The following is a 27804-nucleotide window of genomic DNA, read 5'->3' as shown; positions in this document are numbered from 1 at the left end:
CTTTGCACTCTCTTTCTTACAGCACCCATTCACTGCAAAGGATTCATCAGTGAGCAAGTGATATAATGCTAAATTTCTCTAATCTCAGGCCAGCAATACCACAATTGATGTGCCCTTGAGCAAGGCAACGAAACCCCAACTGCTCGGACACCGCAGCATAAATGGCTGTCCACTGCTCTGGGTGTGTGTTCACAGTTTGTGTGTGTGTGCACTTTGGATGGGTTAAATGCAGAGAATGAATTCTGAGTATGGGTCACCATTCCCGGTTGAATGTCATATCACTTTCAACGAAGAAACAACTCTCCAGTAAATTGTCAGGATTTTTTTTTTTTTTTTTTTTTTTTTTTTTTTTTAGGTGAAGTATATACTTTTAATAATCTCTCTCACACAGAGACACGCAAAAGGCGAGACAGACAACCTCAGCTGAACGCGACATACATTTAGTTGAAACTCATCCAGGAATAACAGGCCAAAATTTGCACGACGGAGGATGATGTATGATTTCCATTTATCTAGGACACAGTATTTAAACCTACATATTCTCTGCGCGTGTGTCTCTCTTAGCCTTCCCCGACTGCATGTCAGAATCTCTCTCACACAGACACGCACGGATGCTCGAACACACACGATTGCCGTTGAGCTGTTCCACTTGAAATCTGTCTCACTGTCGCTTCAACTCACTTTACGGTGGGTTGTTAATTTGAGTCCTATACTGGGGGTTGACGTCACCGGAGCTGGAGCTGGCACAATATCCCCAGCTGAGGTCAGGTGCGTATGTAAAATCCATGCCAAGGAATGATTAATTGCGGAGTGGCACAATGAAAAAAAGATCCTCAATGCAAGCCCTGCCTTTGGAACAATGATTTCAGCTGTAATACTGCTGTGTATGTTATTTTTAGAGCACTTTTTAATGTCATATTCCCATTCCTCTTAAGCTTTGCAGTTTACACATTCTATTTTATTTTTTATAATATCGTAAAGTAACTTACAGTTAACCGACGATTTGCAGTATCATTTATAATATTCATTATATTATTTACTAACACTTTAGATTGAATATTCTGCATTGAAATTTTAACTTTGGAAATTGTTTAAGAGAACAACTCAACAGTATGCACTTGAGATTCAACACACACGCATGCGAATTAAAACTTAAATAGCATTGCGGATCAGTTCAGCATGCGGGTAAGATTCTCTCTCTCTCTCTCTCTCTCTCTCTCTCTCTCTCTCTCCCTCCCTCCTCGTGGCTCTAGGACCCAGGAGAATAACTCGCAGGACAGTTTATTTTTTGAGTGATGAAAAGAACCTGCTCGCATCTCCACGCAGAAGACTGAGGGGACTGTGCAAGTCAACTGGCTAGTCTGGATAGTCACCGCGCCGCCAAAGACAGATAAATTCACCCCCAATCCACTCGAAGAAGATCTTCCCCCTTTTTTCTTCCATTCCTCCCTCCTCAGACTCCCTCCCCCAGAAACAGAGTCCGTATTCAGAGCACCGGGACTCGGCTGGAGGAGCGCGTTTGGATAAGGGAGGTTTCTGGAGATCACCAAGTAGGGCAGCGGCGGAGTGCGCCCTGTCTAATCAAACGATCAATCAATCAATAAATCAGCTGGATCACACCAAGGAGCTGACAGCCTCCTTATTATTCGCATGCTCGAATCGAACCGATTTCGTTAAATATACCGCTAAAGGTTGATTTGAAAGACTGACCAACCAGGCTTGCTGCAAATGTGCCATTCGCGCGCTCAACGCTCTCAATGACAACACGGTCTCTTACTGACGGAAACACTTTTGCATCTGGAGAGGAAAACGGCGAGGGACACGCAAGTCTGCTTATGTCACGTTACTGCTGTTGGGACACTCTGATTGACTAGTTACATTTCAAATAGGCTCTTGAATAGTTGAGGCTGTCGCTGGAGTCGTGATCAGCGGGAATGAGACTGAGGGAATCCGCCGCAGCTCGGAGAACTGGGCTGGCTTTCGCTCGGGAACTACAAGGCTAGAAATACAACTTCTGTGTAAGACTTTATCTTTCGATATGGAGCGATCGGCATCGCTGGACATCGAGGCGCTGAAGGTGAGTTGCTGATGTGACAGCGTATAGTGTGTGTTTGGGGCTCAGTGCATGGTGGTGGGGTGCTGGATTTTGTGCGTGGGGTGCATTTCAATAACCCTCGTTCAAGTCGCGGCCATTAAAGGCACAGCTGCCAATGTCTGGGGCTGTAGCTAAAGCTTCTTGATCACCTGGCAAATAGTTTGCGTTTTTCGCTAACAAACCATATATGCAGTATGGATTTCTGAAAAAAAAAAAAAAAAAGTATTTCCTCCGTTCATCCCATTCCTTGATCTGATTCGCGCTCCAGGCTTTCCCATCGCGTGCATCCTCATTTGTGCGATGGGAATTTCTTCAAAGCAACTTTTGAACTCGCGAGCATTCGTATCTTATTGCTCAGTGTTTATGTTCGAGCGTTTTCACAGAAGAGATAAGAAGTCCCGCTGAGGGATTGTGTGTTTCAGCACCTCTGGCAGTGGACAGCTCCACAGTTCAGACTGCAGAACAGCTGGATGGGAGATTTGTGTGGCCAGTACTGCACTGTAAAATGGTAAATGCTTGTTAGCAACTGTGGTTGCTAGAACTTTACTGGGAAAAATCGACAGATGATGATACAAGCATGATAGGACGGTATTTTGATGATTGTATTTTTACAGTTCCTAACTGTGTCATGTAATTATGTAACAGTATTATACGAATGTCTTATTAGAGTTGTGGAAATCTGTTACTGTACGACGTTCTGTTGGTAAGACATGTGGAACAATGGTTGGTCTCCAGAAACTGTGGCCAATAATAAGTACAGGCAGAACACCATCAGGGCAATGAAACTAACACTAACATAACGCAAAAAGCATTAACTAAGCAACATATAACACTACACTGAATATAAATGATGACAAAATAAAAAAAAAAACACTAACCTTTTAAACCTTTAAAAGCGATGGTTTGCCAGGGAATTCCAGGAATCGTACTTTCTCCTTATATATCAGGACAATTAAATGTATTGCCTTGAAAATTATTTCCTTTTACCATATGTTATAATATTTTTATTTTAAGAATTAACATATTTTTGCTTTACAAATGTAACATTCCTTTTCTATCAAAACGTTTGTCAGTTATTTCACCATAATTTAATATTATAGATTTTTATTAATACTATTTGTTAATTTGTTTTATTTAAATTTTAGTTTTGATCATTTTTTTATTTATTTTTTTACATTATTATTATGATGATTATTAAATATGTCTGTATAGTTTTTATTTATTTTTTATTTAAATTACATTTTTTTATTTAGTTATTTTATTTCACTAAAACTAAATCAAAATATTCTTTTGGAAACTAGTAAAAAAAGTGCTTTTTCATATACTATATAAGTTTATTTTATTTGATAAGTAATGGAATTTATTCTATGGTTTTATTTTTAGATAACTATAATAAACCTAATGGTGATTATGGTGTTTGTGTAGTCTTCTCTCTCACTCTCTGTGCTTCTCTCTCCCCGGACCCACATAAAGGAGAGTGAAAGAGATCATGAACAAATCTACAGAATAGATCTAGCAGCAAAATTCCAGGTTTGTTACCATTTGATTGACATCTGTCATGAAGAGATTTTCCTCTCTCCATATAATTCACTCGATGTTTGTATAGTAATCGGTTTGTGCTTTGTTATTCCAAAGGATTGGTTTTAAATAAGGAAAGTGTCTTTATTTATTAAATGATCGATTCTCAAAAGCACCATTTCAACACATCCATCAATTACAAGTTCTTTTATTTGACGATTCTGTGTATTTGGCCTAGGGAAACCAGGAAAATCACCACATACTACATACCAACATTATAGAAAAACCACAGTATGTAGCTACTGAGGGAAAACACAATATCATGAAGAGGAAACCAAATATGCAGAGTCTGATCAATCACTTGACTAAATCTGCCAAATAAGAAAATTAACACTACTTTTTGGTTTGTATCTTCATGGTTCAATAGCTGTCAACTTATCAGGGTGGCTGAGTAGAGTTTTAGTATTATTGTAGCTATTAGCTTTTTATGTTATTTATTTTGTAAAGAATGACCTTAATTCTTGCTTGACAAATTATGGCTTATTTTAATCACCAAGCCTTTTTGTATTTGCAACAAAGAAAGGAGAACCATCTATTAAATCAGCATTGTGAATTTCAGTGAATTGATAAAGAGCTTCATATAACAGTGATTCTTCTGTAGAGCAACACTGCACACTTACATTAGTTGTTGTGTAATTCACTCTAATTAATTAACTAAGGTACTTATAATGAACAACATCCACTTGATATGTAATTGCTTTGTGTTATTACTTTTCTAATGAATCATGATAACACGTAAACATGTTACATGAATTCGGTGAAGTATAACCAGTGGTCCCTTTTCAGTAGACAACAGGGCAAGAATAGATTTTGAGACAGAGGAGTCATTGAAAACAGTGTTGATGAGGCAAACAGTTCTCTGTCCTTAACAGGGTTGTTCAGCGATATTTTTAATTAAACTGGCATCTCTGGTTTGCCTCTTATCTGGAGGCGTATGTGTCCTATGAATTCAGACGCTGATGAAATGCCTTTCTTAATCTCTTGAAGTGTCATTTCAATTTACTGCCAATCCTTTAACACCTCTGTGAAAGTTCCTTCAGAAGGGGCCGAAAAATGCTTGGGTTGGACCACAAACTTTGATGACAAATTTAAAACAGAAGCGAGAAATGCATTAAAAAGTTTGGCAGCCTTCACTTCATTGGTTATAAAGCAATAGGTTACATCAAAAATTACATTCTGTTATTTGTTCACCATTTTCTTTAATCTATACAAAAGAAGATATTTATAAAAATATTTCAATGTTTTGTGTCATACACTGAAAGTCTTTTAGATCCAGTCTTGTTAGGGACCCCACTGACTTTTGTTGTACACTGTAAAAAAAATAAATAAATAAAAATAAACAATTCCAGTTCAAGACTGTAAATAAATGAAGATTATTGGAGTAAATTTAACAAGAAAATAAAATGAAAAAAAAATTACATGAAAAATAAAAGTCTTTCATGTCCTGGCTGGAAATTCTAAATTGCCTGAAAAGCCTAGGTTTTCTAAGTTTAGTTTTCCTGTTGTTTTCATAGTTGCTAAAGGTAATGATTGAAAAAATAGTTTGACCAATAGTGTGAAGGCATTGCACATTGACCAATCATGACAAGTGAGAAGGTGGAATCTAAAGCGAACAGTCAAAGCAAATCAAATGAGCATTACCCATGTAATGTATGAGGGCTGTAGAGAGACTGGCAATAGGAAAACAAAGCCCAAAACTGGACATTTTAGGTAATTTTTTAATCCCGGCAGGACATACAGTATCTGGGTGTAGCCATTTCTTTGTAATTAATTGTAAAAAATTTGAAGTAATTTCTGAGTGAATAATTATTTATACACAAAATTTTTGTTCGGTTTAGGGGCAAAAACATATTTTGTATTCAATACAAATTATAACTGTGCTGGAGACATGCTAGCCTTCCCAAGGCATATGAATTTAGAGTAGTTACAATCATCCAGGTTTAAATCGGACTCAGATTGATTGATTTTGACGCAATATTTACTCTGAAGCTCGCAGGAGGCATGACATTTCCCGACCAAGTGTCGAGTGGTGCCAATCACAACAGACACTGCCCCAGCTAACCAATCACAGCACATTTCATATTTCAGAAGGCAGGCCTTCATTTGATACAGGAACTATTTGAGCCGTTCATGCAAGACTGGGGAGAGAGGTGTTGCAATAATGTAAAATATGTAAAAAATAATATATTTTCCCAACAAACTAGTATGAGAGCCTGTTGTAGTACACTCCCAAAACAAAATCAAAACTTAGTAAAAGAACATTATAGGACCCCTTTAAGTTTTTTCTTTTTTGCTCACACTTTAATGCATGCAGCAATTAGAGCAACAACAACAACAACAACAACAACAACAACTCTGTATGTTGTGTCATTCTTAAACCAAATGGGCAGCATGCTTTGGTCTTCAATGTCAGCCCTCAGCATGCTGATCCTGGACCAGCCAGTAAAAGCTGCATTGAGCAACAGACCCACTCAATAGCTCTAATAGCATCCCAAATGGCTGTAATCCATCTTCTCTTAGGTTTGCTGTGCTGGTCTGAGTTTGAGTGGCAGATGAAGGCCCCATCGGTGTCCTGATCCCTTCAGTAGACTCTATACTTCGAGTATCGAGGTCCTTGCCAAGCTTTCGTACACCCCCCCACCCCTCCCGCCCCTCCCACCTCCATCCATTTTACGCTTAATTAACTCTGCCAGTGGGAAAGGGCAGTCCGATTACAATGCAACTCTCAGTAACAGCAGTATCAAATGATTAATATATATTATAGCTGAAGGACAGAAGAATAAAAGAGTTGTGTTAAACATTTCCCCCCGGATAGCCTCGAGTGTGTTACAGAAAAAGAAAAGGAAGCACTATAGTGTGTCACTTGAACAGGTGATGTAAAGAAAAGGTTAACATCACCAAGGAAGAAAACATAGTGTTGGCGATTAACTGGTTTCTAATGGGAGACATGGTTCGGACATCACAGCAGTTCAGATCTATTGTTTTGATGTAATTTCGATTTAACATGCTTCCTCTCGTATTACAAAAAACAAAATTAACTCTGCTTTAATTGTGGTTTAATTTACACCATAAGTCACTGAACTTAATCTATTACTGCACACATTATAATAAACATTTCAATATAAGAAAAGCTCTGCTAATTTCAGGCATTGTTTTACCAATAGATGGCCATGGTAACCAAACATCTCATGTTTGGCAGGATGGACTGTTTGTTTGAGTAAACCATATTTGCATAGATTAAAGCATCCATGATTTAAACCCAACTCACATTGTGTGAGTTTCTTCTGTGGCTGATTGGATGGTTGTAGAGACCGGCCCCTTACATCAATACACTCCAAATGCTTGAGGATTGTGAGAAACAACAGCTAGTTTAGCAAGTTAGACTGATACACATTCTAATGTTCACCAAGCAAACCTTTATGTTGAGACTATTCCACACACAAAGTTTTCACTTGAAACAGATGCACAGATCTTAAATCACAAAAACTATTTTTTTTTTTTTTTGAAAACTTGTGATGGGCACTTTCAAAGTCTATATATATATATTTACTAAGAGTAGTAGTTAATAGTCTCTTATTGACTTGTTTAACCAAGCCCTCCTTAAAGCAAACAAAACAAGCCCCGCAAATTAATAAAATAACACATATTATACAAACACTTCATAATTCATGTATTCAATTCAATTTGATGTGTAACTGCAGTTATTACATGAAACTTTTAATAAAACATTTGCAGTTGATGTGTAAAAAGTTTAACCTGAGGTTTTGATGCATTTACACAATTTTGACCAGCAGGAAACATCAGCATGTGGTGCTTCATGCACTTTATAACAGCAATTGATTCAAAATGTCAAAAATATTTGCCTCTTATATAACTAAAATAAAGGTGTGTTCATTTAAAATCTCAGTTAAAACAACAAGATAGACCCTTAATATTTAAAGGGGTCATATGATGCTTTTATTTTAAGTTATTTTTTTGTATAACAGAATATGTTGACATGCTTTAATGTTCAAAAAATACTGTACATTATTGTAGGTCCTCTATGCCCCCGCTCTCTCAAACGGGTTTTCTACAAAGTCCCTCCTTCCGACAAGTGACCCAGTGCATTGTGATTGGCCGAACATCGCAAGCACTCGTTGGAAATGTAACTCGCCTTTCCATAATCACGAGCTTCATCTTTCAAAATAAATGTAAAGACAGTTAATAATGTCCTTAGATTTACCATCAGTTCAAGCCTGAAAGAAAGAGTCACATGACAGACACCGTGATGAAGCTTGTATGTGTTTGCATTACACAAGCCACGGATGGTTAAGACAGCTGACTCCACTGTTTGACCGTCTCTCTCTCTCTCTCTCTCTCTCTCTCTTTCTCTAACACACACACACACACACACACACACACACACACACACTCACACACACACACATACACACGGGATGTGCAAAACTCTACATTTGAACGTACAGTAGCAAATACTTAAACTAATAACAAAACATATTTACAGTAGCTGATTCAGAAGCGCCAGATTGTAGCAAAGTCAGAATGACCTCCTCTCCTAGGTTTACGAAACGGTTGTCCACAAAATGTGTTGCTGTTCTGTTGTAAGTAATCTTAAAGATTCATAAATGCATCTACTTTCGGAAGGCCAAATAAAGTGCTTTTGCCTAGATACACACAGCATCTCCCTGACATGTCTGCTTCAACACTAACTGCGCTTACTGAAACCATGCCTTCTTTCTTTGTGTGAACATTTGGGCGTTATTAAGCAAATATTTCCACATAGTGACGTAGACGTGGGGGCGTGATTGAATGGTCTCTTTTAGGGGGGCAGAGTCTTAACTTTGATAAAGAATAAAGTGAAAAGAGACTGTATACAGTAATTATTTTATGAAATTATAAATTGTATTCCTTATTTAGGTTGTTTTAAAAAGAACTTTGTTAATCAAGGGAATAATGAACTTTTAATCATGCCATTAAGAAAGTATTAACTATAACTCGTCCTTTTTATATACAAATTTAACAAGGTCTACACATTTATAAAAATACATAGACACTAGTTCATGGGCTTCTGTGAATGATAAAATTGCTAACAGCAAGTTGCAGTAATTCTAAATTTATTGTATTTATTGTCAGAAAGAGACATTCGGGTGAAGATTTACACTAGTGGAAAAGGCTAAAAAAGTTTCCTCAACAGTTTTAGTGCACACTGTTTTGTGTATTTTGTTCCAAAATGCAAAAAAGTCACAAATCTCTTGCATCATGATGTCGATGATATTTTCACCAACTCTGTTGCAATAATCTCCCACTGTGAGGCTACAACTGGGCAGTGACAAGATTATAGCAGCTTCGAATGGTCACAGAAAGAACTGGGAGGAGAGAAGGGAGAGAAAGAGAGAGAAATGCCCACTCTAGGTTCTAAGCTGATGGGCCACATCATGAGCCAAATGAAGCGAGTGGCACGGTGAGATGGGCCATACGCCTGCCATAAATGCTGCTGCATCACAGAGTGACAGAAGATACCAGAGGCCAGACTGTTCTTTCTATCATTCTTTCCATCTCTGTTCTTCATTTGAAACTTCAATTCAATTATATTTCTCATTCTCTTCCTCAAACTCTCAGTAACTTGCTTTCTATGCACCTAGCATAGCTTTAATATCCCGTGACCCCTCCTTGTCTCTCTGGCTTTGCTTTTTCGACTTTACATCTGCCTTGACCCCTCTGGAGAGCACACACTATTAGCACTGGTCTTCAGTCATTTCTATTTCAAATATTTAACTATGGGGATGACAAAGGTACGTATCAAAATGCAAGGTGCCAATGCAATTAACCTGCACATTCAGATTGCAAATTCAATCTACTCTTCTTTAGGGTTTTTCTTACCTTCAAAGAACATGCATACATAGTACTTTTCAAATGAGTAATTTTAATAATTAATGTTAAACTTCTGTCAATGTATCTGTCAGTCAAGTCCAAGAGCATTTATTAATATTTTTTGACTATATATATATATATATATATATATATATATATATATATATATATATATATATATATATATATATATATATATATATATATATATATATAATTTTTTTTTTTTTTCATAAAATTGCAGTCATTTAACATTATATATAATAGCAGGATTTTAATGTTTACTTTGACCTAAATCTGCATATGATCAAATTAATTTTTTTTTCTTTATGATATATCATTAAAAACGATCACATAAAATAATGTTTTACCAACCTTAGTTTAAATAAGGAAAAGATAAGTAAATAAATTAATTACAAATGACACACAGACATATTACAACAAATAAATAGAGAAATAGTCCCTAAAATACACAAATATTTGCTATTAAAGTAAATAACATAAAAGTACTGGCTAAAAAAGCCCTATTTTGAATGATGTTAATGATAAAAAAAAACTTCAAATTCTATAATGCACATTCATTTTCTAGCTAAATAAAATATCAAATCTAGTTAAAAATAAACACCTATAATTTATATATCTTCTCAATATTCGAGCACTATTGAAGTATCATCCAAAACCAAAGAAAGAACACTATCATTTCACACTCAAAACTTGGCTCATGCTGCACCTTATTAGTGGCCACTGAAGATCTGAACACAAGATTTCTGGCACATCAAAGTTTAGTCAGTTTCCAAAAAAATAAATGGATTCACCCTCTACTGGTGTTAGTGGCCATGTCTTGTAGGTCTTTATTGTCAAGAAGCAAGTGGAAAATAATTGAGCGAGAGCCTGAGATTTAGGCCTACAATTGCACAAGAGGAGTTAATGCAATGCAATTATCTCATCGAGGCCACTAGCATGCTGAGCGTGCCAAATTCACTCACTATTACACACAGTCATTACACACGGACTGGTGCTGCATTCATCTGCTGTAAATTCACACATGGTTCCTCAGAGAGCTGTGAGGTGTTTACATTTTCGTAACTCTGCCATGAGTCTTCATTACCAAAATTCTCATTCCAACATTTCCTTGTTAGAAGTGTGCTGCCATGATGACTGTGCAAACGGCTGTGGAATTACGATCAAGTTTGGCCAATAGTGTACATGTGGCTTTTTCAGTCACGATTCCACTCTTGACCTCATTACAAGTTGTTTTGAAGAGAAATTATGTTAATTTATCAATTGTTTGAGCAGTTGGAGCTTGATGTACCACATTGGGAGCATACAAGTACTTCAGATTCTTTGTAATATTGGCTTATTTCGGTTGGGTCTTGTCACTGACTTTGATCGTTTTATCAGGGTTTTTGGATAGTTGGTAATAATAGCAATCCTGTGAGCCAAATATTTTATTATTCAGAGTATCTCCCAAGTGTACTTGTTACCAACCTGTGGATGAAGTGAACTAAAATATTTGTTTCTCTCTACCGGAGTCTGCATTCCTCCACTGCAATGCTGGAGTTTGGTTCTCTCACATTGTAACTTTGGCTGACGGTAACCATGGCAATAGCAAAAAGCACAAGACATTAATCCAGCGAAGTTTCTGGAGGAGAAGGTAATTAAACACTGTATTTTCGATACACTTTTGCTTCTTTTATTGTCTGTCTTTTTGTTGACTTTTGAATAGATTGTCAAGAGATCCGTGCTCTTTTGGTGTTTATCAAACAACTGGCTTAAAAAAACTTTGCTGTCATGGTCCACCTTCTTGTCCCAGGTATGGCTGGCTGAAGGGGTTGTTTTGGATGTATTTTTTGTGGAGCTATCTGATATTTGGGATTTCAGATGTTCTGTTTTTTGGATGTATTTTTCTTGGGCCCTTTGATGTATCTTTTTGATCTCTGTGGTAAGGCAGTCGCCTCGGCTTCTCTTCCACGAATAATGTCCGGCTTAAGATTATTTTATCCGCCTTGAAAAGCCTCCATTTGATGTTCAAAATTCTATTATGTTTTTGAGAAATCAAAATAAAACAAAAGACAAACAAGCTACCAAAATCACCCAAGCTACAATGACAACAACAAAGAGATCTAGCTCTTCTCCTGCAGAGCGGAGACAGTGCACAAAGAGAACGCCATTTTCTAAACAAAACAGCTAAATAAAACAGACACTCAAATCAGATTGCTTTACAGACAGAGAATCTCCTGTAGGCAGTTCTGTAAGACGAATCAAGGACAAAACAGAAACTACTTCTGACAGTTCAAATGTTAAGATGTGTTTTATCGCTTTTTGAAATGTCCCCTTTTACTTCGCAGGTTTCAATGTTACCTTTTTTTCTATTGTGGTTGACATTAAAAATATGTCTGGTGCAGAGTCCCATCAGAAATAGTTTTTCATGAGGCAATGATTCATCATGACTTTTCTAGAAAAAAAAAAGAAAAAAAGAAAGAAAGATAATAAATGGTTGGAATTATAAGGTTCTATCTGCATCTCGAGTAGTTTTGAGATATTGAGCTTCAAAGATTTTGCATTCCATTCAACCGTGTAGATAGAACCTATTTGTTTTTTAAATAAAAATCCCAAAATGTACACATCAGTATAAAAATCTATTGGATGTAAATGCAATATGCTATGTAAATACGCGGTCAAAGAATAAGAATATATGAATAACTCAATTTTGTCAAAAATGTTAGATAGAACCTTATAATTCCAAGAGGATGGCACACACACACACACACACACACACACACACACACACACACACACACACACACACACACACACACACTTATTTATATTTATGCATTGCAGTTTTATTATATAATTTAATTTTACATGTATTCTTTTGTGCATTAAATTATAAATTCAATTAGAATAAATTATAGCTCCTGTAAGTGTTAATTAACTTAAATATAATGTATTCATCAAATTTATTTAAGATTTTATCATTTTAATTTTAAATTATGCATCTCTTGCTCTGTGTGTTTGTGTGTGTGTGTTTATCTTTCTTACTTAGAATTTAATTTATAAATTTTTCAAGTTATTTTTTATGTACTTTAGCGTTTAATTAAGTTCTGAAAAGTTTTTATCAGGGATATCATAGTCTTTAGGACTTTAGACCAGAATGGTATATATTTTATAATTACTGTAACAACAAATTCAGCCTTTTTTAGAAGAGTTCAGTTGCTGACAATAAGGTCAATTTTTGAAGAATTTCGAAGTTTAGCCTGGAGTGTTGCCCTGTGTGTAATTAATTGAAGTGGCTGCTAGTGGAACATCTTGTCTATTCATTGAAGCTTGAATTTGAAATATAGAAAATCGTTGTCTTTTGAAATCACACAAAGATGGCATTCTAAGTCATGTTCTTTGATGTGTAATAGATTTTCGACAGGTTTTTCAGATTGGTCTTCGCAATAATACCTTTTTTTCTTCATCTGCCTTAGCATTGATTTCTCTGGTACATGAAAAGTTCCCCTAACAAAGCCCTGCTGCTTGATGCTTTAGTCATGAAGTCCAGCAGTCAAGATAACCTCAAGGAGCAAAGAACAATGGATCCTGACAGAGCACAAAACACTGACATACCTGTAGGCCTGTGAGCGTTCCAGTGCATTCATTTAAATGATCATGAATCACAAATTTGTATTTGTATTTGGGTCTTTATCGGAGATATAAGTTAAAATAATTATCTGTGCTGTAATCTGCTTTTCAATGGAGACAGAAATACTGATACAACCTGCAGATAAATGGTAGATTTTACATGTTCACCTGTAGTTTAATAAAAGGCATCAGTAATCATCAAAGAAAATTATTAGGTCATTTTACACCATATTTTGTGACATTTATGTTATTCCCATAAATCAATACGATCAATTAGGGTCCACTGTCATGAATAGGTCATTATCACAATTACCGTAGCTCAGTAGAAAAATCAGTGATTTACTGGCAAGATAACAGAGTCTTTGCATTGCTAATGTATACGTAGGTTTACCTATACCTTCAGTTACATGTCTGCTACTTGTGCATTTTAATGTCCTTTGAATGTAAATTAGATGTATATAATCCTCTCAATTTGTATAACTGTATAACAGATGTAGGATTGAGCATTTGTCCTTTTGTAGGCAGAGCCAACAGATTGTCAACAGATCTCTGGTCTGTACAGACTGAGTGCAGCATACTCATGCATTAAAGAATAGTGGTACACCCTTGCTTGTTTTGAAACAATAATACAGTGGCATCTCTCTGTATTATTTGCTGCTTACTTCACACAAAAATAACAGTTCAATAAACAAGCAGTTAACTTGCATTTTAGACAGAAAAGCATTGTTATATGCATCGTGTACTGTTTTTGCTCAGCCAATGAAAAGTTCCAAATGAAACCAAAGCAGAAGCAAATGACAATTGTGAATATCTGTGTAATTGTATGTATCCACATAACGTACTCGGTTACGAACGTAATCTCGGTTCCCTGAGATACGGAACGAGTACTGCGTATGGGGAAAAGCTCATTATTTCCTCGATTCGTTCCCCATACGCAGTACTTGTTCCGTATCGCAGGGAACCGAGGTTACGTTCGTAACCGAGTACGTTCCCTTTCGATACTTCACTCATACTGCGTATGGGGAACGAATTCAACCGCGCCGTGCCACGGTAGGGAACGTCAAGACTTATCTTGAACACCCTGGGGTCCAGAGGATAAGTGAGAGGGCCGGAGCCATCGAACCCTTGACGCTACACTGCTAAGAGAGAGCTAGCTCCCTGGAGGTGGTATGATGACGGAGTCTGCTAGAGGCCGTCGTATCAAACCGAAAGAACCCGAGCATGCAAGGTCGGGATATCCAAGTTAAAGAATCTGACAAAAGTGGACGGTGAGGACCAGCTGGCCGTCTCACAGATGTCCTTGATAGAGACACCACTAGACCAGGCCCATGAAGAGGCCATTCCTCTAGTAGAGTGGGCTCTTACTCCTATGGGGCACTCAAGGCCCATAGAGGAGTAACACAGAGCGATAGCTTCAACTATTCAACGCGAGAGTCATTGCTTTGAGACCGAAGACCCCTTGGTGCGGCCACCAAAGCGGACAAAAAGCTGGTCAGATTGCCTGAACGGCTGTGACTGCTCAATGTATATCCTCATAGCCCTCACTGGGCAGAGTAAATCCAGCTCTCGTTCACCTGACAACGGAGGCAGAGCTGAGAGGGAAATTACCTGTGCTCTGAAAGGCGTCGAGAGCACTTTAGGGACGTAGCACCGTAGCACTTCTCAGGAAATGCACAATGAGGCTGTTTTGACCCACTGATTGACCAGCAATAGGAGCATGAAATGCTGCGATGGCTGCTACGTAAATCTTTAGCGTGGAAGGGGTGAGACCCTTGTCTAGACGCTCTTGGAGAAATGACAGTATTGGAGATACGTCACACTCAACAGGGTCTTTGTTTTGTGCTAAGCACCAGTCAACGAAGACCATTTCTGGGTGTAGAGGCATCTTGTAGATGGGGCTCTTGACTGAGCAATGGTGTGTAGCACGTACCCGGGGAGGCTCAGAGGCTCCCATCAAGGGACCATACATGCAGAGCCCAGAGTTCTAGCTGTGGATGCCAGATTGTCCTGCTCGCCTGAGAGAGGAGGTCCCGCCTCAGGAGGATCGGCCATGAGACTTTCATGGAAAGCCTGAATAGCTCCGAGGACCAAACCTGGCTCCTCCAGAGTGGGGCCACTAGGAGGACTCTGTGCCCGTCTTCCCTGACTCGTCTGATGACCTGAGGGATCAGAGTGATCAGGGGAAAAGCATAAAGGTGGAGGCTGGGCCAGTTGTGGGCCAGCGCATCTGTTTCCTTTGAAAAATAAGTTGGGCAATGAGAGTTGCTTTCTGAGGCAAAGAGGTCGACCTCTGCCTTCCCGAAAATCTCCCAGATTTTGAGAACCGTCTGGGGATGGAGCATCCACTCATCCGAGGGGATATTGCTCCGCGAAAGCATGTCTGCTCCCAGATTCATCTTGCCAGGTATGTGTGTTGCCTTGAACCATCGCAACCTGGGTAATGCCCATTCCAAGAGGCGCTTTGCCAGTGCGCAGAGGTGGCTGGACGAAAGGCCGCCTTGGTGATTTATGTAGGACACCACTGTCATGCTGTCCTACTGGACTAGGATGTGGCGCCCTTCCAGGATCGCCTGAAAGGATTGAAGGGCTCTTTCCACTGCCAATATCTCGAGGCAGCTGATATGGAGATGGCTTTCCTCGTGCAACCATGAGCTGAAGGCTGGTCTGCCCTCGCACAGAGCACCCCAACCCAGGTTGGATGCATCTGTTGAGAGCACCATCCTTCTGGAAACCGCCTGTAGGTGTACTCCACGACTGAACCAAACAGGGTTCATCCAAGGCTCCAGGGCTGCTAGACAGGCCTGGTTGACCCTGATGCGAAAGCGGCCATTCCGCCAAGCATGAGGTGGGACCCGGAGTTTCAGCCAGTATTGCAGGGGCCGCATTCGTAGGAGGCCGAGCTGTAAAACTGGGGAGGTGGAAGCCATCATCCCTAGCATCCTCTGAAAAAAACTTCAGAGGGAAACATGCTTTGTTCCTGACAGAGGCCATGAGCTGCTGAAGTACCAGAGTGCGCTCTGGTGATATGACCGCCCTCATATTGACTGAGTCGAAAACTGCTCCCAGGAACTTAATACGTTGGCTGGGGAGCAGTGAGCTCTTGGCGAAATTGACCCTAAGTCCTAGGCACTTGAAGTGGCTCAGGAGCATGGATCTGTTGTGGTCTAGCTCGGTTCGTGACTGGGCTAGAATAAGCCAGTCATCGAGATAGTTCAGAATGCGGATTCCCATCTGTCTCAGAGGGGAAAGCGCCTCGTTCATGCACTTTGTGAAAGTGCGGGGAGCTAGAGACAGCCCAAAGGGAAGGACTGTATATTGGTAAGCCACACCCTCAAACGCGAATCTCAAGAATCATCTGGGATGGGGGGCTATCTGGATGTGAAAGTAAGCATCTTCTGTAATTCAGAAGATGCTTCATGATTCAGAAGATGATTCAGTAAGCAACAAATCTGTGTGAGGATCTGCTTCAATGTCAACATCCTGAACTTCCGTTTCATGAGGGAGAGGTTCAGGTGTCTGAGGTCTAAGATGGGTCTGAGACCGCCATCTTTCTTGGGGACAAGGAAATAACGGCTGTAGAACCCCGATCTGCTTTCTGAGGGAGGAACTATCTCTATGGCTCCCTTCCTTAACAGCGTCATCACTTTGGTGTGGAGGACCTGAGCGTCGTCCGGCTCTACCAAGGTGGGAATCACGCCGCGAAAACGGTGTCTCTTCGACAGTGAGAGCTCATTCCAGGCGAAGACGTTCAGCAAAGATCCAGCAAAGTGAAGTCGTCGCTGAAGGAGTAAGATCTGATTTCCTCTGGTGATTGCCTGCTTATATAGCCATTTGCCCCGCCCATTTTGGCGGGCTTTGACGCGCTGCATCGCCACAGGCTCGCGCAGCTACGCAGCGCTGTCATTGGTTTAAAAAAGTTTACAGATTAAACCAATGGCAGTGCAGTTGCACTGCATTATTGAAAAAAGGCTTCAGTATCGAGGAAAAAAAGAGCTTTTCCCCATACGCAGTATGAGTTAAGTATCGAAAGGGAACTGATTAGTTCATTACATCTGTCACATGAAAAATTAATATAAGACACTTGATTTTTTTTTTTATTTCTCATAATTAATCTTTGGCTAGTTTAAAATGATTCCTAATTTGGAATATTAATATGAATTTGGAATTATGTTATTCAATATATAGCATTTTAGCATACATTTTAAATGACTTGGTAAAAAAAAAAGAAAAGATTACTTAATTTTTGTATATGAGATATAGGATGAAAAAGTCTGATCCTCTTAATTAGTGTTTTTGAATGAATCAGTTGTTTTAATGACTCAATGACTCTTGAAATTTTGCACCATTAGTACATTGAAATAATTTATGAGAGTAGAGGTATGCATTCCCATGGCATTCAATACAGATTTATTTGTGCCGTGGAATAAAATTCCTGAATAAAATATGGTAGAGGTATTACTCTGCTGTAATTTGAATGGGTGCGGGTGGTCTTTATCCTGTTCCTGATGTCCATTTAGAAAAGCATATATGCGCTTTATTCTTATTGACCACCGGTACAGCCTGTCGATAACGATGCCAACGATGGCTGTACCGGTGGTAATTATGCAGCCCTCAGACAGAACAGGCAGGTTATCGATGACTGGCAGAGCAGAACAAGGATGGAGCAAGGTGTGGATGCGCTGTCCTTGAAAAACGTTCAGTTTGGTTTTGTTTATTTTGCTCAGCCTATAATTTTTTAATGACAAATGTAATATTTATTTATTTTTCTCTGCGACACTTTTCCTATTGTGTTCCCAGAAAAATGTCAAACCAATTTTGTATTTTTACAAGTTAAATAAAAATATATATAGGCTATTTGTACAACCTACATTTTTTTTTTCAAGTCAAAGTCAATTAATTCAAGAATCTTGACAAGACGGATAAAAAAAAAGAAAGAAAATGCAGACTAAACTTTTATTTGTTTAGTTTTTTATCTTTTTCTTTCAGTAGTGGAAATTAAAATTTGAGATTCTGGAAATGAGATATTAATTTAGCGGGTTTGGTCGGGGTCAGGAAGAAAATGATTCTAAGCAGACAGCGAGTGAACAGAGTGAATATTTAGTGATAATAAAAAAAAATTAAAATAGTCAAAGTCTCTATATGAAAGAAAGTTTTTCTAAATATTTAAATTAAAGTTCTTATTTAAAGAACATTTGCTCTTTTTGTAAACTTATGCCCAAAGAGGTTATATTTTTAAAGGCATCACAAATGTGTTAGGATTTAAAATGTATGCAACTTAATTAAAGCCTTGTAAGAAGTCTACCTCATTTAATTTTGTGTCAGTAACTAAGAAATCCAAAATGCATTGCAATAACCTCTTCTACAACATTGTGGAAGAAGGCAACAGAAATGCTGATTTTAAATACATATTTCCAACAGTGCAGCATCACCAACTGTAAAATAATTATAATTATTTTCAATTTATCTTTAAAATTAAAGTTGTAATTAAAAATTTATTTTGTTTATCCATGATGATAATTATGATTAGTAGGATACATTGTAAAAAGGATTTTTCAAAGTTCTAATTAAAACAAAGATTATTGAGGAAGGTTGAATAGAAAATACTTTTTAAGTCTTTTTACTTCAATGTTTCTGTGTAATCCACTATTACTTGCAATTTTTTGAGTAAAATTTTTTTTTACACCAATTTTTTTCAGTGCACAGTATATCATCAAAATCCTGAATTGATGGCCTTTATGTTTCCCACAGTCACCTCAGAATTTTAAGCAGGTGAAAAAGCGAGACCACACCTCAGTTGTCTTTCCTCAAAGACAAGGGGATTCACCCCCACACAGACTGCCATGTCATCCCTGACCGCAGACATCTGGTGCCTCTGAAGAGCGGCGGGCATGAGCGTCTACTCCAGCCAGGTGTGTGTACATGTGTGTGTTAGTGTCTGCAGAAGGCTGGTGTTGGGAGCCATCTGAGAGAAGGCTTCCTCTGGGACAGCATTCAGTCCCATTGGATTAGGGTCACGTTGATTGTGATATTTGGACTAAGGCCCGGTGGTGCTTCAGAGAGTCCCAGATGTGCCAGAACTGCCCTGCGAAAAGGAAACCAGCCACTGTCATCATTTAACACCTTGACTGTTCGAAAATTTGTGCAGCTACTGAGCAGTCCATTTCAGGGTCAGATTGTATGAGTCATTCGAGAGCTGCTTTGATATACTGGTTGGCAATTCAGCAGTGAAATTTGCTCTGCTTTCTAGTTCTTATTTTGCCATTTTCCCATTCCTATTTGTGGTTCAAGTATGAAGGTTCAAGTAGGTTCAAGACTGTCATGAGCGCTTGATGATCTGTCAGTGCCTGGACAAGAGCAGCGCCTGGGTAAACTCACATATTGAGTTTCATATAGAGTTTATTAAGAAGAGACATATGATTGATGTTAGTCATAACATAAGCAAATGTGTCCGCAAGTCTTTGTCTCTCAGGATTTACTTCAGACCTTCTAAGAAATTTCAACATAAAAGCACAAAGCAAACCCTGGCATATAAACTATATTAAACTATACAGTGTCTGGAAATGCTTATGTTCGAAGCAACTTAAAGTGTGTTCCCTGAGAATTGAACCCATGATCTAACAGTTGAGCTATCTTTGCTGAAATGTCCAGATTGTGGATCAATCATCAGAAAACGGAGCAATGTCAAGACCCTGTGTTTTTGAAGAGCATTAATACAGATAAAACTGTACTTCAGCATCAAGGACCTTGTGATGTTCACCCAAATCTGCTTGATGTAAGAGTGCATTTGGTTGGTGTAGGCTTGAAACAGTGGTCCAGGAAAGAGGTTTTCTAACTGCTGTCTGCTTTCAAATTTGAGGGGGAAAATATATACAACATTTATTTTTAGGGCTGTCAAAGTTAAAATGTTAAGATACTTGATAAATATTTACTCACTTTGTAAAATTATTTATTAAATTGTTTTTCAAATAATATTTGACAATGAAAATATAGATGGTATTTAATTTTAGGGTATTTTAACATGTTGAATTTACTACAGCTGTCCTATTTTTTTCATCAAACTGTATAAAAATGTATATATACACACACACACAAATATTTTTTTTGGGGAAGGGGATCATTATATTTTGGGGTCCTTGTTAATGAAGAGTTTAAAAAAGAGTATTTAGCATAGAACCCCACAATGATTGATGTAAAAAATAAATAACTATATTGTGCAGGTGAACATTTATAGATGCTAAATAATTTGAAAATAGAAAACAGAAGAATGAATAATGAAGATTAACTGATTTTTGTTTTTTTATCATCAGGTGCATCTAAAAAATTGTATATACTGGAACAGTTATTTATTTATTTTTAATTTAATACACTTTTAATTGCACACAAACTGAAATATTTCAAGATTTTTTATTTATTTATTCTGATGGTTACAAATTATAGCTTACGAAAATAAAAAATTCAGTATCTAAAAAAAAAAAAAAAAAAAAAAAAAAAAAATGAATATTCCATTTTAAGCTTGATTAGTTTGATTTAATTTTGAGCATAAATACTGGGTAACTCTTGGGTTAGTTTAGAACATGCAACCACAATTATGGGAAACACCACTGACTGACTTGAGTTGTCCAGAAGACGATCACCAACACCCTCCACAAGGAGGGTAAGCCACAGAAGGTCATTGCTGAAAGGGCTGGCTGTTCACAGAGTGCTGTATCAAAATATATTCATAGAAAGTTGACTGGAAGGAAAAAGGTGGGAAGGTAGGAAAAGGTGCACAAGCAACAGGGATGACCACAGCCCTGGGAAGATTGTCAGGAAAAGCCGATTCAAGAACTTGCGAGAGCTTCACAAGGAGTGGACTGAAGCCGCAGTCAGAACATCAATAGCACCACAATCAGATGTTTTCCAGAAAAATAAAAAAAAACTGAAAAAAGCATCAGAAGCATTTTACCTGTGGTAAGGAGAAAGATAACTGGACTGTTGCTCAGTGACACAATCCTCTTTTTTTAGATGAAAATATGTATCAGAGGATATTCAATTTTTTTTAGATGCACCTATATATATGCAGGTCTTTTTTCTTTTATTTTGACTCACGTTGTAAAATAATGCGTTCCTCATTGATTCCTGTCTCCACAGAAACTGAATGTTTTCAGGGAGCAGCTTGCATTCAGCGTATTTCTTTCAATCCATCTTGCAGAAAGAGGCAAGTGTCATTCTGTGTGTTAAGTTTTGGTAGTAAAAGCACAGTGACAGAACATGAATAAAAAAGTAAAGCTGATGTCTTCTCCCTAGATATATTGGTAAACATCTGCTGATAGTATTGGCAGGAGGTACGCGATTAAAAAACTGTGCCATGGTTCAGAACCAAAAAATGCAACGTGAAAAAAGTCCAGTGGGTCTAAGGAAGGGTGTACAATCAAATTAGGTTTGGATCTAATCAGAGACAGTGTTTTCCCCATTAGTGTATATTTTTTCAGTGACGTTTTTACAGGTTACATTGTTATGATACTGGGTGGAGACATGTGACCATCTCGATGAGTTAGTCATTGAATCATTCGTTTAACCAATTCATTAAAAATGATACTCCTGTGCGTTATTAGAAATGCACAACTGATTTTCAGGGCTTTTCTTTGGATATATTTTCAATGATGAAGCAAAAACAGACAATAGCACTTTTTCTATTTTTATTTCTTAAATATCAGCACTCTCAATGCAACCAAATATTCTTAAAGATGTTTTTCAAGTTTGTCCATCCCTCTTTTATTTTTACCTTTCTCTCATGGAAGGCTGAGGCTCCAATATTACAGACAGTGCTTTTATTCAATCGACAGATTGTCTTGCAAGATGCAAGAAATTAAATGGGAGAGAAAAACAAGGTCTCACGATGCATTTTCTTGACCTTTGAAATTGAACTTTAACTTCAAGCTTTGAAAAACAATGGTAAAGCAACGCAATAGAATTATAAAAACGTTTTATGTGTGAATGACCCATAATAATTTTTTTCTCTCTCAAAAAATGTAAATATTATTTTAATTTGAGTGGCATGATTTTATGACATTGTGTCATGTGCGAGAAGCTGCAGAAGATGCAAGATGTAAACACAATGATCAAAGCAGCCATCTACTGCGTGTTTACATAAATAAAAAAAAAAAAAATAAAAAAAAAAATAAAAAATAAAAAAACAATGTAAAGCAGTAGAATGGAAAAATGGCATTATGTGTGAATGGCCCCTAACCCTGTTTTTGCATTTCTACATTTCCAGGGAACCAAACCCATGGTTTTGCACCATATTCTTCTGGTGAGATACAGAAATGCTATAGCTGTCATTCATCTACAGCCTGATGTCATCTCTTCCCCTCCCGCAGTGTGTCTCTTCTGTCTCTCTTTCCATTGTATTTATGGACAATTTAATACTATTCCTTGGCGGTTTTGAATCCATCTCGTCTTTCCTATCACACTCACTGTTTTACCCCTGCTGATACTCACTACCTCATTTGAGTTTTAATGGCACATCAATTTCTTTTGATCGAATAAGCGTTCCCTATATAACACCCCCTACTGGACGAGAGAGACCTCATAAAGTAGATCCCCATTGGAGGTCTCCAACTCTGACTCTTATTGGTGCATAACCTCCTCTGCTACATGGCAGTGCAAGTATGAATTAGAGTGCTCTTTTGTACTATTCCCTCTGTGATCCGCCTGCATTCTAATTACCATTCTGGTCTGGCAGTGAAAGCACTGACCTCAACTTAAGCAGTGACTTGAAATAGAATCTACACGGCGTTGCTCGATGGCCTCTTGTAGCTACAGCCCACAGTTCTCTCCAGCGCTCTTTTTCTGTCTCTCTCATCATCTCGTCCACCCTCTTTTGTTATCATCTGCATCGTGCATTCCTTCTTTCTTTCCAGCAGTTGCCTCATTTCCACTCTCCATACGCCTCACTATTTCTTTCAACCTTTCTGTGTGTCTCTCTCTCTCCCCCTACACTTGTCTAAGTCTTCCTATTCCTTCCCACAGAAAAGCATTATTGTGTGCTCTCTCTATTAAAATAGGGTATGTGAGCAAGAGACACAGAGCTGGTGAGAGTTAGAGAGAGCAAAGGCAGGAAGCAGCAGAAAAATAACAGCATACTCCCCCATTCCCTCTCTAGCAGTGACAGGAAGATGAGTGGCTTTGTCGAGAAAATAAAGGTGGATAAGAAGCGCTGTTGATCACCCTTGTTCCCTTCCCCCTCGTAGTCTCCCTCACGACCCTGACTTGGTGAGCTATCACGGTCTCAACCTTTGCTTGCTGAGGCGGTGTAGTGCTAACAAACAGAAACAAACAGAGTACGCTCATGGCAGGTCAAATGGAGAAGGCTGCTGTTCCCAAATGCTTAGGAAACCTTGGCCTCAGCAGTATTATGAAGAACTTGTTAAATCAGAATTCTTTTGCTTTATCCTTCTTGTTTAGCTTTTACTAGAGAATATGCTTAAATATCAGTACATTTGAAGGCTTTTCAGATGTTCTGTATCCCTATATTTCAAAAAACACAGTTATCATGCTTAGTTTTATTTAATTGTCATTTTTTTAAATGTTGTTTTGTAACAACCATATATATATATATATATATATATATATATATATATATATATATATATACATTTTCAGCATAGTCTAGTGTTTAGATTTACTTATTTATTAGACTTAAAAATACTGACATTGCCGGGCCATTAGTTGGCAACCTTGAGCTGTATACTGTAGCTTTCATAGCCAAAACCACAGAAGCACATAGGGTATACCAGTAAGCAGGTAAGATGGATTGAATACATATAAATATTGGTTTGAAAATCTATTATATTTAGTCTCAAACTGATTTTGTTTATGTGTGATGGCATATGATTTTGTTTCTATAAGACTTATGCGTTTTTATGTGAGAAGTTCTTAAGTAATGGCAATAGTTTAAGACAACCAAATAGTGTTCTTATTACATTTCACACATTTGGCATACTTATTTTAATTTACTTTAATATTATTTAATATTTTTAACATTGCATTCAAGGTTTTTATTATTTCCTGCTTTCCATGAGAACCAGACCTATGACACTGAATTGGTATTTTAAGTTTTTCTTGGGCAATGTTCCAAATGAATAAAAAAAAAGTTGCACTTTTTAATTCTGGGCTCATCTGTCTGTATGCAGAAAGTATTTATTATCAATATGATGTTAAATAAATTTGGTCTCTTAGAACTGTAAGCAACATTGGGCTTTTTCTTTTCAATGGTTTTCTGTAGAAAAAGGTTTATTTATTTATTTTTTGTATAATCTTTTAAATTGGCTAGATTATTTGTCATCAGTTTGGCTGCAAACATTACACTATTTATTGTCAATAAAGTGCCAAATTTAGTCTTCCAAAGCTACTGTCTCAGTAGATTAAGCACTGTTAAGCTTTCTTAAAATGGGCTTCTATGAGGAGGAATCCAAATATTGTCTCTCCTCTTGGATTTATTGTTTTGATTTATTTTGTTGGAAACATTCTCTCTGGTGTAGTTCTGAAAGTTTACTGTGAAGAATATACATATATATATATATCATTTTTATTTTTTTATTTTTTTATTTATTTATTTTTTTTGGAAAATAATCTTACCATTGATAATAACCAGTCACCATTAAAAATCAGTGTTTTATTCTGGAACAGTTGAAAGGGATTTAGATTTTAGGTTTGTTTGTGGTTTCGCACCATTTGTGTTTCACGGGTATTTATTTTAAATGTGCAAGTTCCAAAGGAAATCATTTGGGAAAACCAAAAACAAAGCTATTGCCGTGATTGACTTCATTTTTTACGCTGTTGGTTTTTGTCTATATTTCATTCTCACAGGCTGGATTTTATTTGTTTATCGGTCGGTTTGCTGGTAGAGTGGCTCAGCCATCATCTGATAAAGCAGGGATCAGCTTTAGAGACTTAAGGAGTTTGTATTTCTGAACAAAAATAGCCTCTGTGCTGCTTTTTGATGACATTATGTATGTGAGTGGATATCTTGATGCAACTCGCTTAAGTGAGGATTTGGTAGAATCGATCCATAAGCCTTTCTGGTGGTAATACCAGCCAGTGAGTGACTTACTAACAGCCCTCAGACAACGGAGAAGACAAATGCTACTGATTATTTGATTGCACGGAAAAGACTGAAATAAGTGGTAAAAGAGAGTGTTTTGCCTAATCAGCTGTGATATTTGTCGATTGATTTTATTTTCTTTTTTTTTTTTATCGGTTGTTGAATAGGCCCGCTCACCATGAAATGCAATTGTTTCAAAAATCCCGATCCACATGAGTGTGTCAAATATGTTTTGATTGGATGTTATTGTGCTGCATTACTCTGCTTTTTTTGTGTGTGTGAACAGACCAATTGCTTTTCTTTGGAAACTTAGGTTAGGACACAGTGTCTCCTTTAGAGTTGAAGACGTGGTCTCAGTAATGTCACAAACTGTGCTCAGATTTGCTAAGATACCCACAACTGCATTCAGAAGTTAGCATGAAAATATTTCTCATCACACTGTTGTAGAAGTCTTTTTTGCTAACCATGACTGCATTGCTTTGGTTACAAATACAGTAGAAACAATAATGTTATTAAATATTATCATTCTCACATAACCATTAGGAAACCATTCTAATATGCTGATTTAGTGCTCAAGCATTTCTTATTATTATCAAAGTTGAAAACAGTTATTTTTGAGGAAACAGTGATAGAAATTAAGACTTTTTTTAAGTTTTAAAACGATTAAAAATGTTGGAGTATGTTTCACATGAAAATACCTCCTAATTCAGAATGTAATGTGTAATTCAATGTGCTACTTTAGATTTCTTTGTAATTATTATTATTATTATTATTATTTTTATTTACTGATTTATTTTGTTATTTAATGCATCCTTGCCCAAAAGAAGTGTTTTTTTTTTTTTTTTTTTTAAGTAATGTATTTATTTTGCATATTTCCTAAAACATCTTCTGGACCAAATTCAACTAATGTCTGGTGCAATGCAGAAAATAAGCTCATCTGCAACCAATCATAACAGTTGAAAGGAATTTTCCGTCATGCTCTTCCTTACTGACCTCATTTATGTCACTTTTACAGTTGCAGTAGAGTGAGTACTGGAGAAAGGAGTCTTTGGTACAAGTGTCTGTTTTTGGATGACTAAATTCATGACATCGTGCTACAATAAAAAGCTTGTCATTATTTTTCTCCTCAGCTACCTCACAAGTAAGCGAGGCTTGTTGAAGGGCTGTTTCCTAATGCCTTTTCTCTCTCCCTCATCGTACCCTACCTCAATCATTTTAAGAGACCGAGAGGTTCTCCTCTGTCTGAATCAATTATTGAATTGCCGCCTCTTGAGAAGCGTCCAACACTAGGAGGTATAAATCTGAAACAATCTGGGCCATTACAAGATTATACTCAAACCTGATGTATTGTGACCCTACAAGCACTCTCTCTCTCCCCCACACACATACACACAAATGCACAAAGCTGCTATGAATTAATAGCAAGGCAGAAATCAAGGCACATACAAACCTTTGATGAGTTGCTCTGACTTAATCTACTGTCAAAAGCTTGAGAGGAAGCGGTGAGAGCAAGTTGGTGTGGTTGTGTGTTTTGTGTGGCTCAAAGAAGATTTTAACTAGAAGCTTGGACTATCTTCTCAAGGAGCCAATTACTGTTTAGTAGCATCTCCATTGTTTTCTTTGTGCACATATGTGGGTTGGAGTGTATATGTTGTATGTGATTTCTTCAGAAAATTACCTTTGTTCCAAAAACTGCTAACGCTACACTTTCAAAACACTATATTAACTTTATTTGAACCTGGATTTTGAACTCCATACCCAACAGCAACTCACCACAAATTTACCACTCTTTACGCAAACTTGCAAAGAATTCTAGTAAAGTTAGCATGGTGCTAAGCTAACAGTACAATTTGTCACACAGTAAACCATTTATTAGACTGTTGTAATCATCACTTTTGCTGATTCTGTCCACCAATTTATTTAATCACAGTGTAGTTCAGACTTAATTTGTGGTCACAATAACCATCTCTTAAGAAATTTTACCTGGTTTTATCATGGTCAAATCGTAGTAAACATGTTTCTTTGGCATTCTGGTTCGAGTTGGTCATGTGAATTTGTGTAGCAGATCCACAGAATTCTGCTTGATATGAAAGTGACTACTGTGTTAGTTGTGCCTTTTTTGCTAACATGTCCACATATTAAAAATACTATATTTTGACACTGAGATTACTTCTAAAAATGTTGTTTAGGTAGGCAGCTTACTTCAGAACAGGTCCTGTTTTTAATAATAAATAAATGAATAAATAAATGAAAGGCTATAATATATTAGGTGTTCTCTTGCTCTGTTTTTTTTTTTTCATATGTTCGATAATTATGCCATTTTTTTTAATCTTTAAAAAGCTCAACATGTAATATTTATGTGGCCCTAAAGGCCTAAAGCTGTTCAAAGCATGTGCACACACATACAAGTACATCAGGGGTTCGTAAGTTAGTCAAAGGATAATTTAAGAAATTAACTGATGAAAAATGAAACTAGAATTGCCTGTGGCAGACTGTTACAGTGTCTTTTGTAACTGGTAGTGAGCTGTCTGTGTTAATTCCTGTA

General features: G+C 37.3%; 1 protein-coding gene across 1 annotated transcript in view; it reads left to right on the top strand.

The window, feature by feature from the left end:
- The first annotated feature begins 1200 nt into the window (after nucleotides 1-1200).
- The window catches only part of LOC113044155 (zeta-sarcoglycan-like), a 269395-nt gene continuing 242791 nt past the window's right edge, over nucleotides 1201-27804 (top strand). The window contains exon 1 of the mRNA XM_026203817.1: nucleotides 1201-2077. Coding sequence (XP_026059602.1) covers nucleotides 2039-2077 — 39 coding nt within the window. The 5' untranslated portion in view covers nucleotides 1201-2038. The remainder of the gene's footprint in view (nucleotides 2078-27804) is intronic.

This window comes from Carassius auratus, chromosome 26 (genome assembly GCF_003368295.1).
Source record: "Carassius auratus strain Wakin chromosome 26, ASM336829v1, whole genome shotgun sequence".
NCBI lineage: Eukaryota > Metazoa > Chordata > Actinopteri > Cypriniformes > Cyprinidae > Carassius > Carassius auratus.
This window is presented reverse-complemented; position numbering and strand designations above follow the sequence as displayed.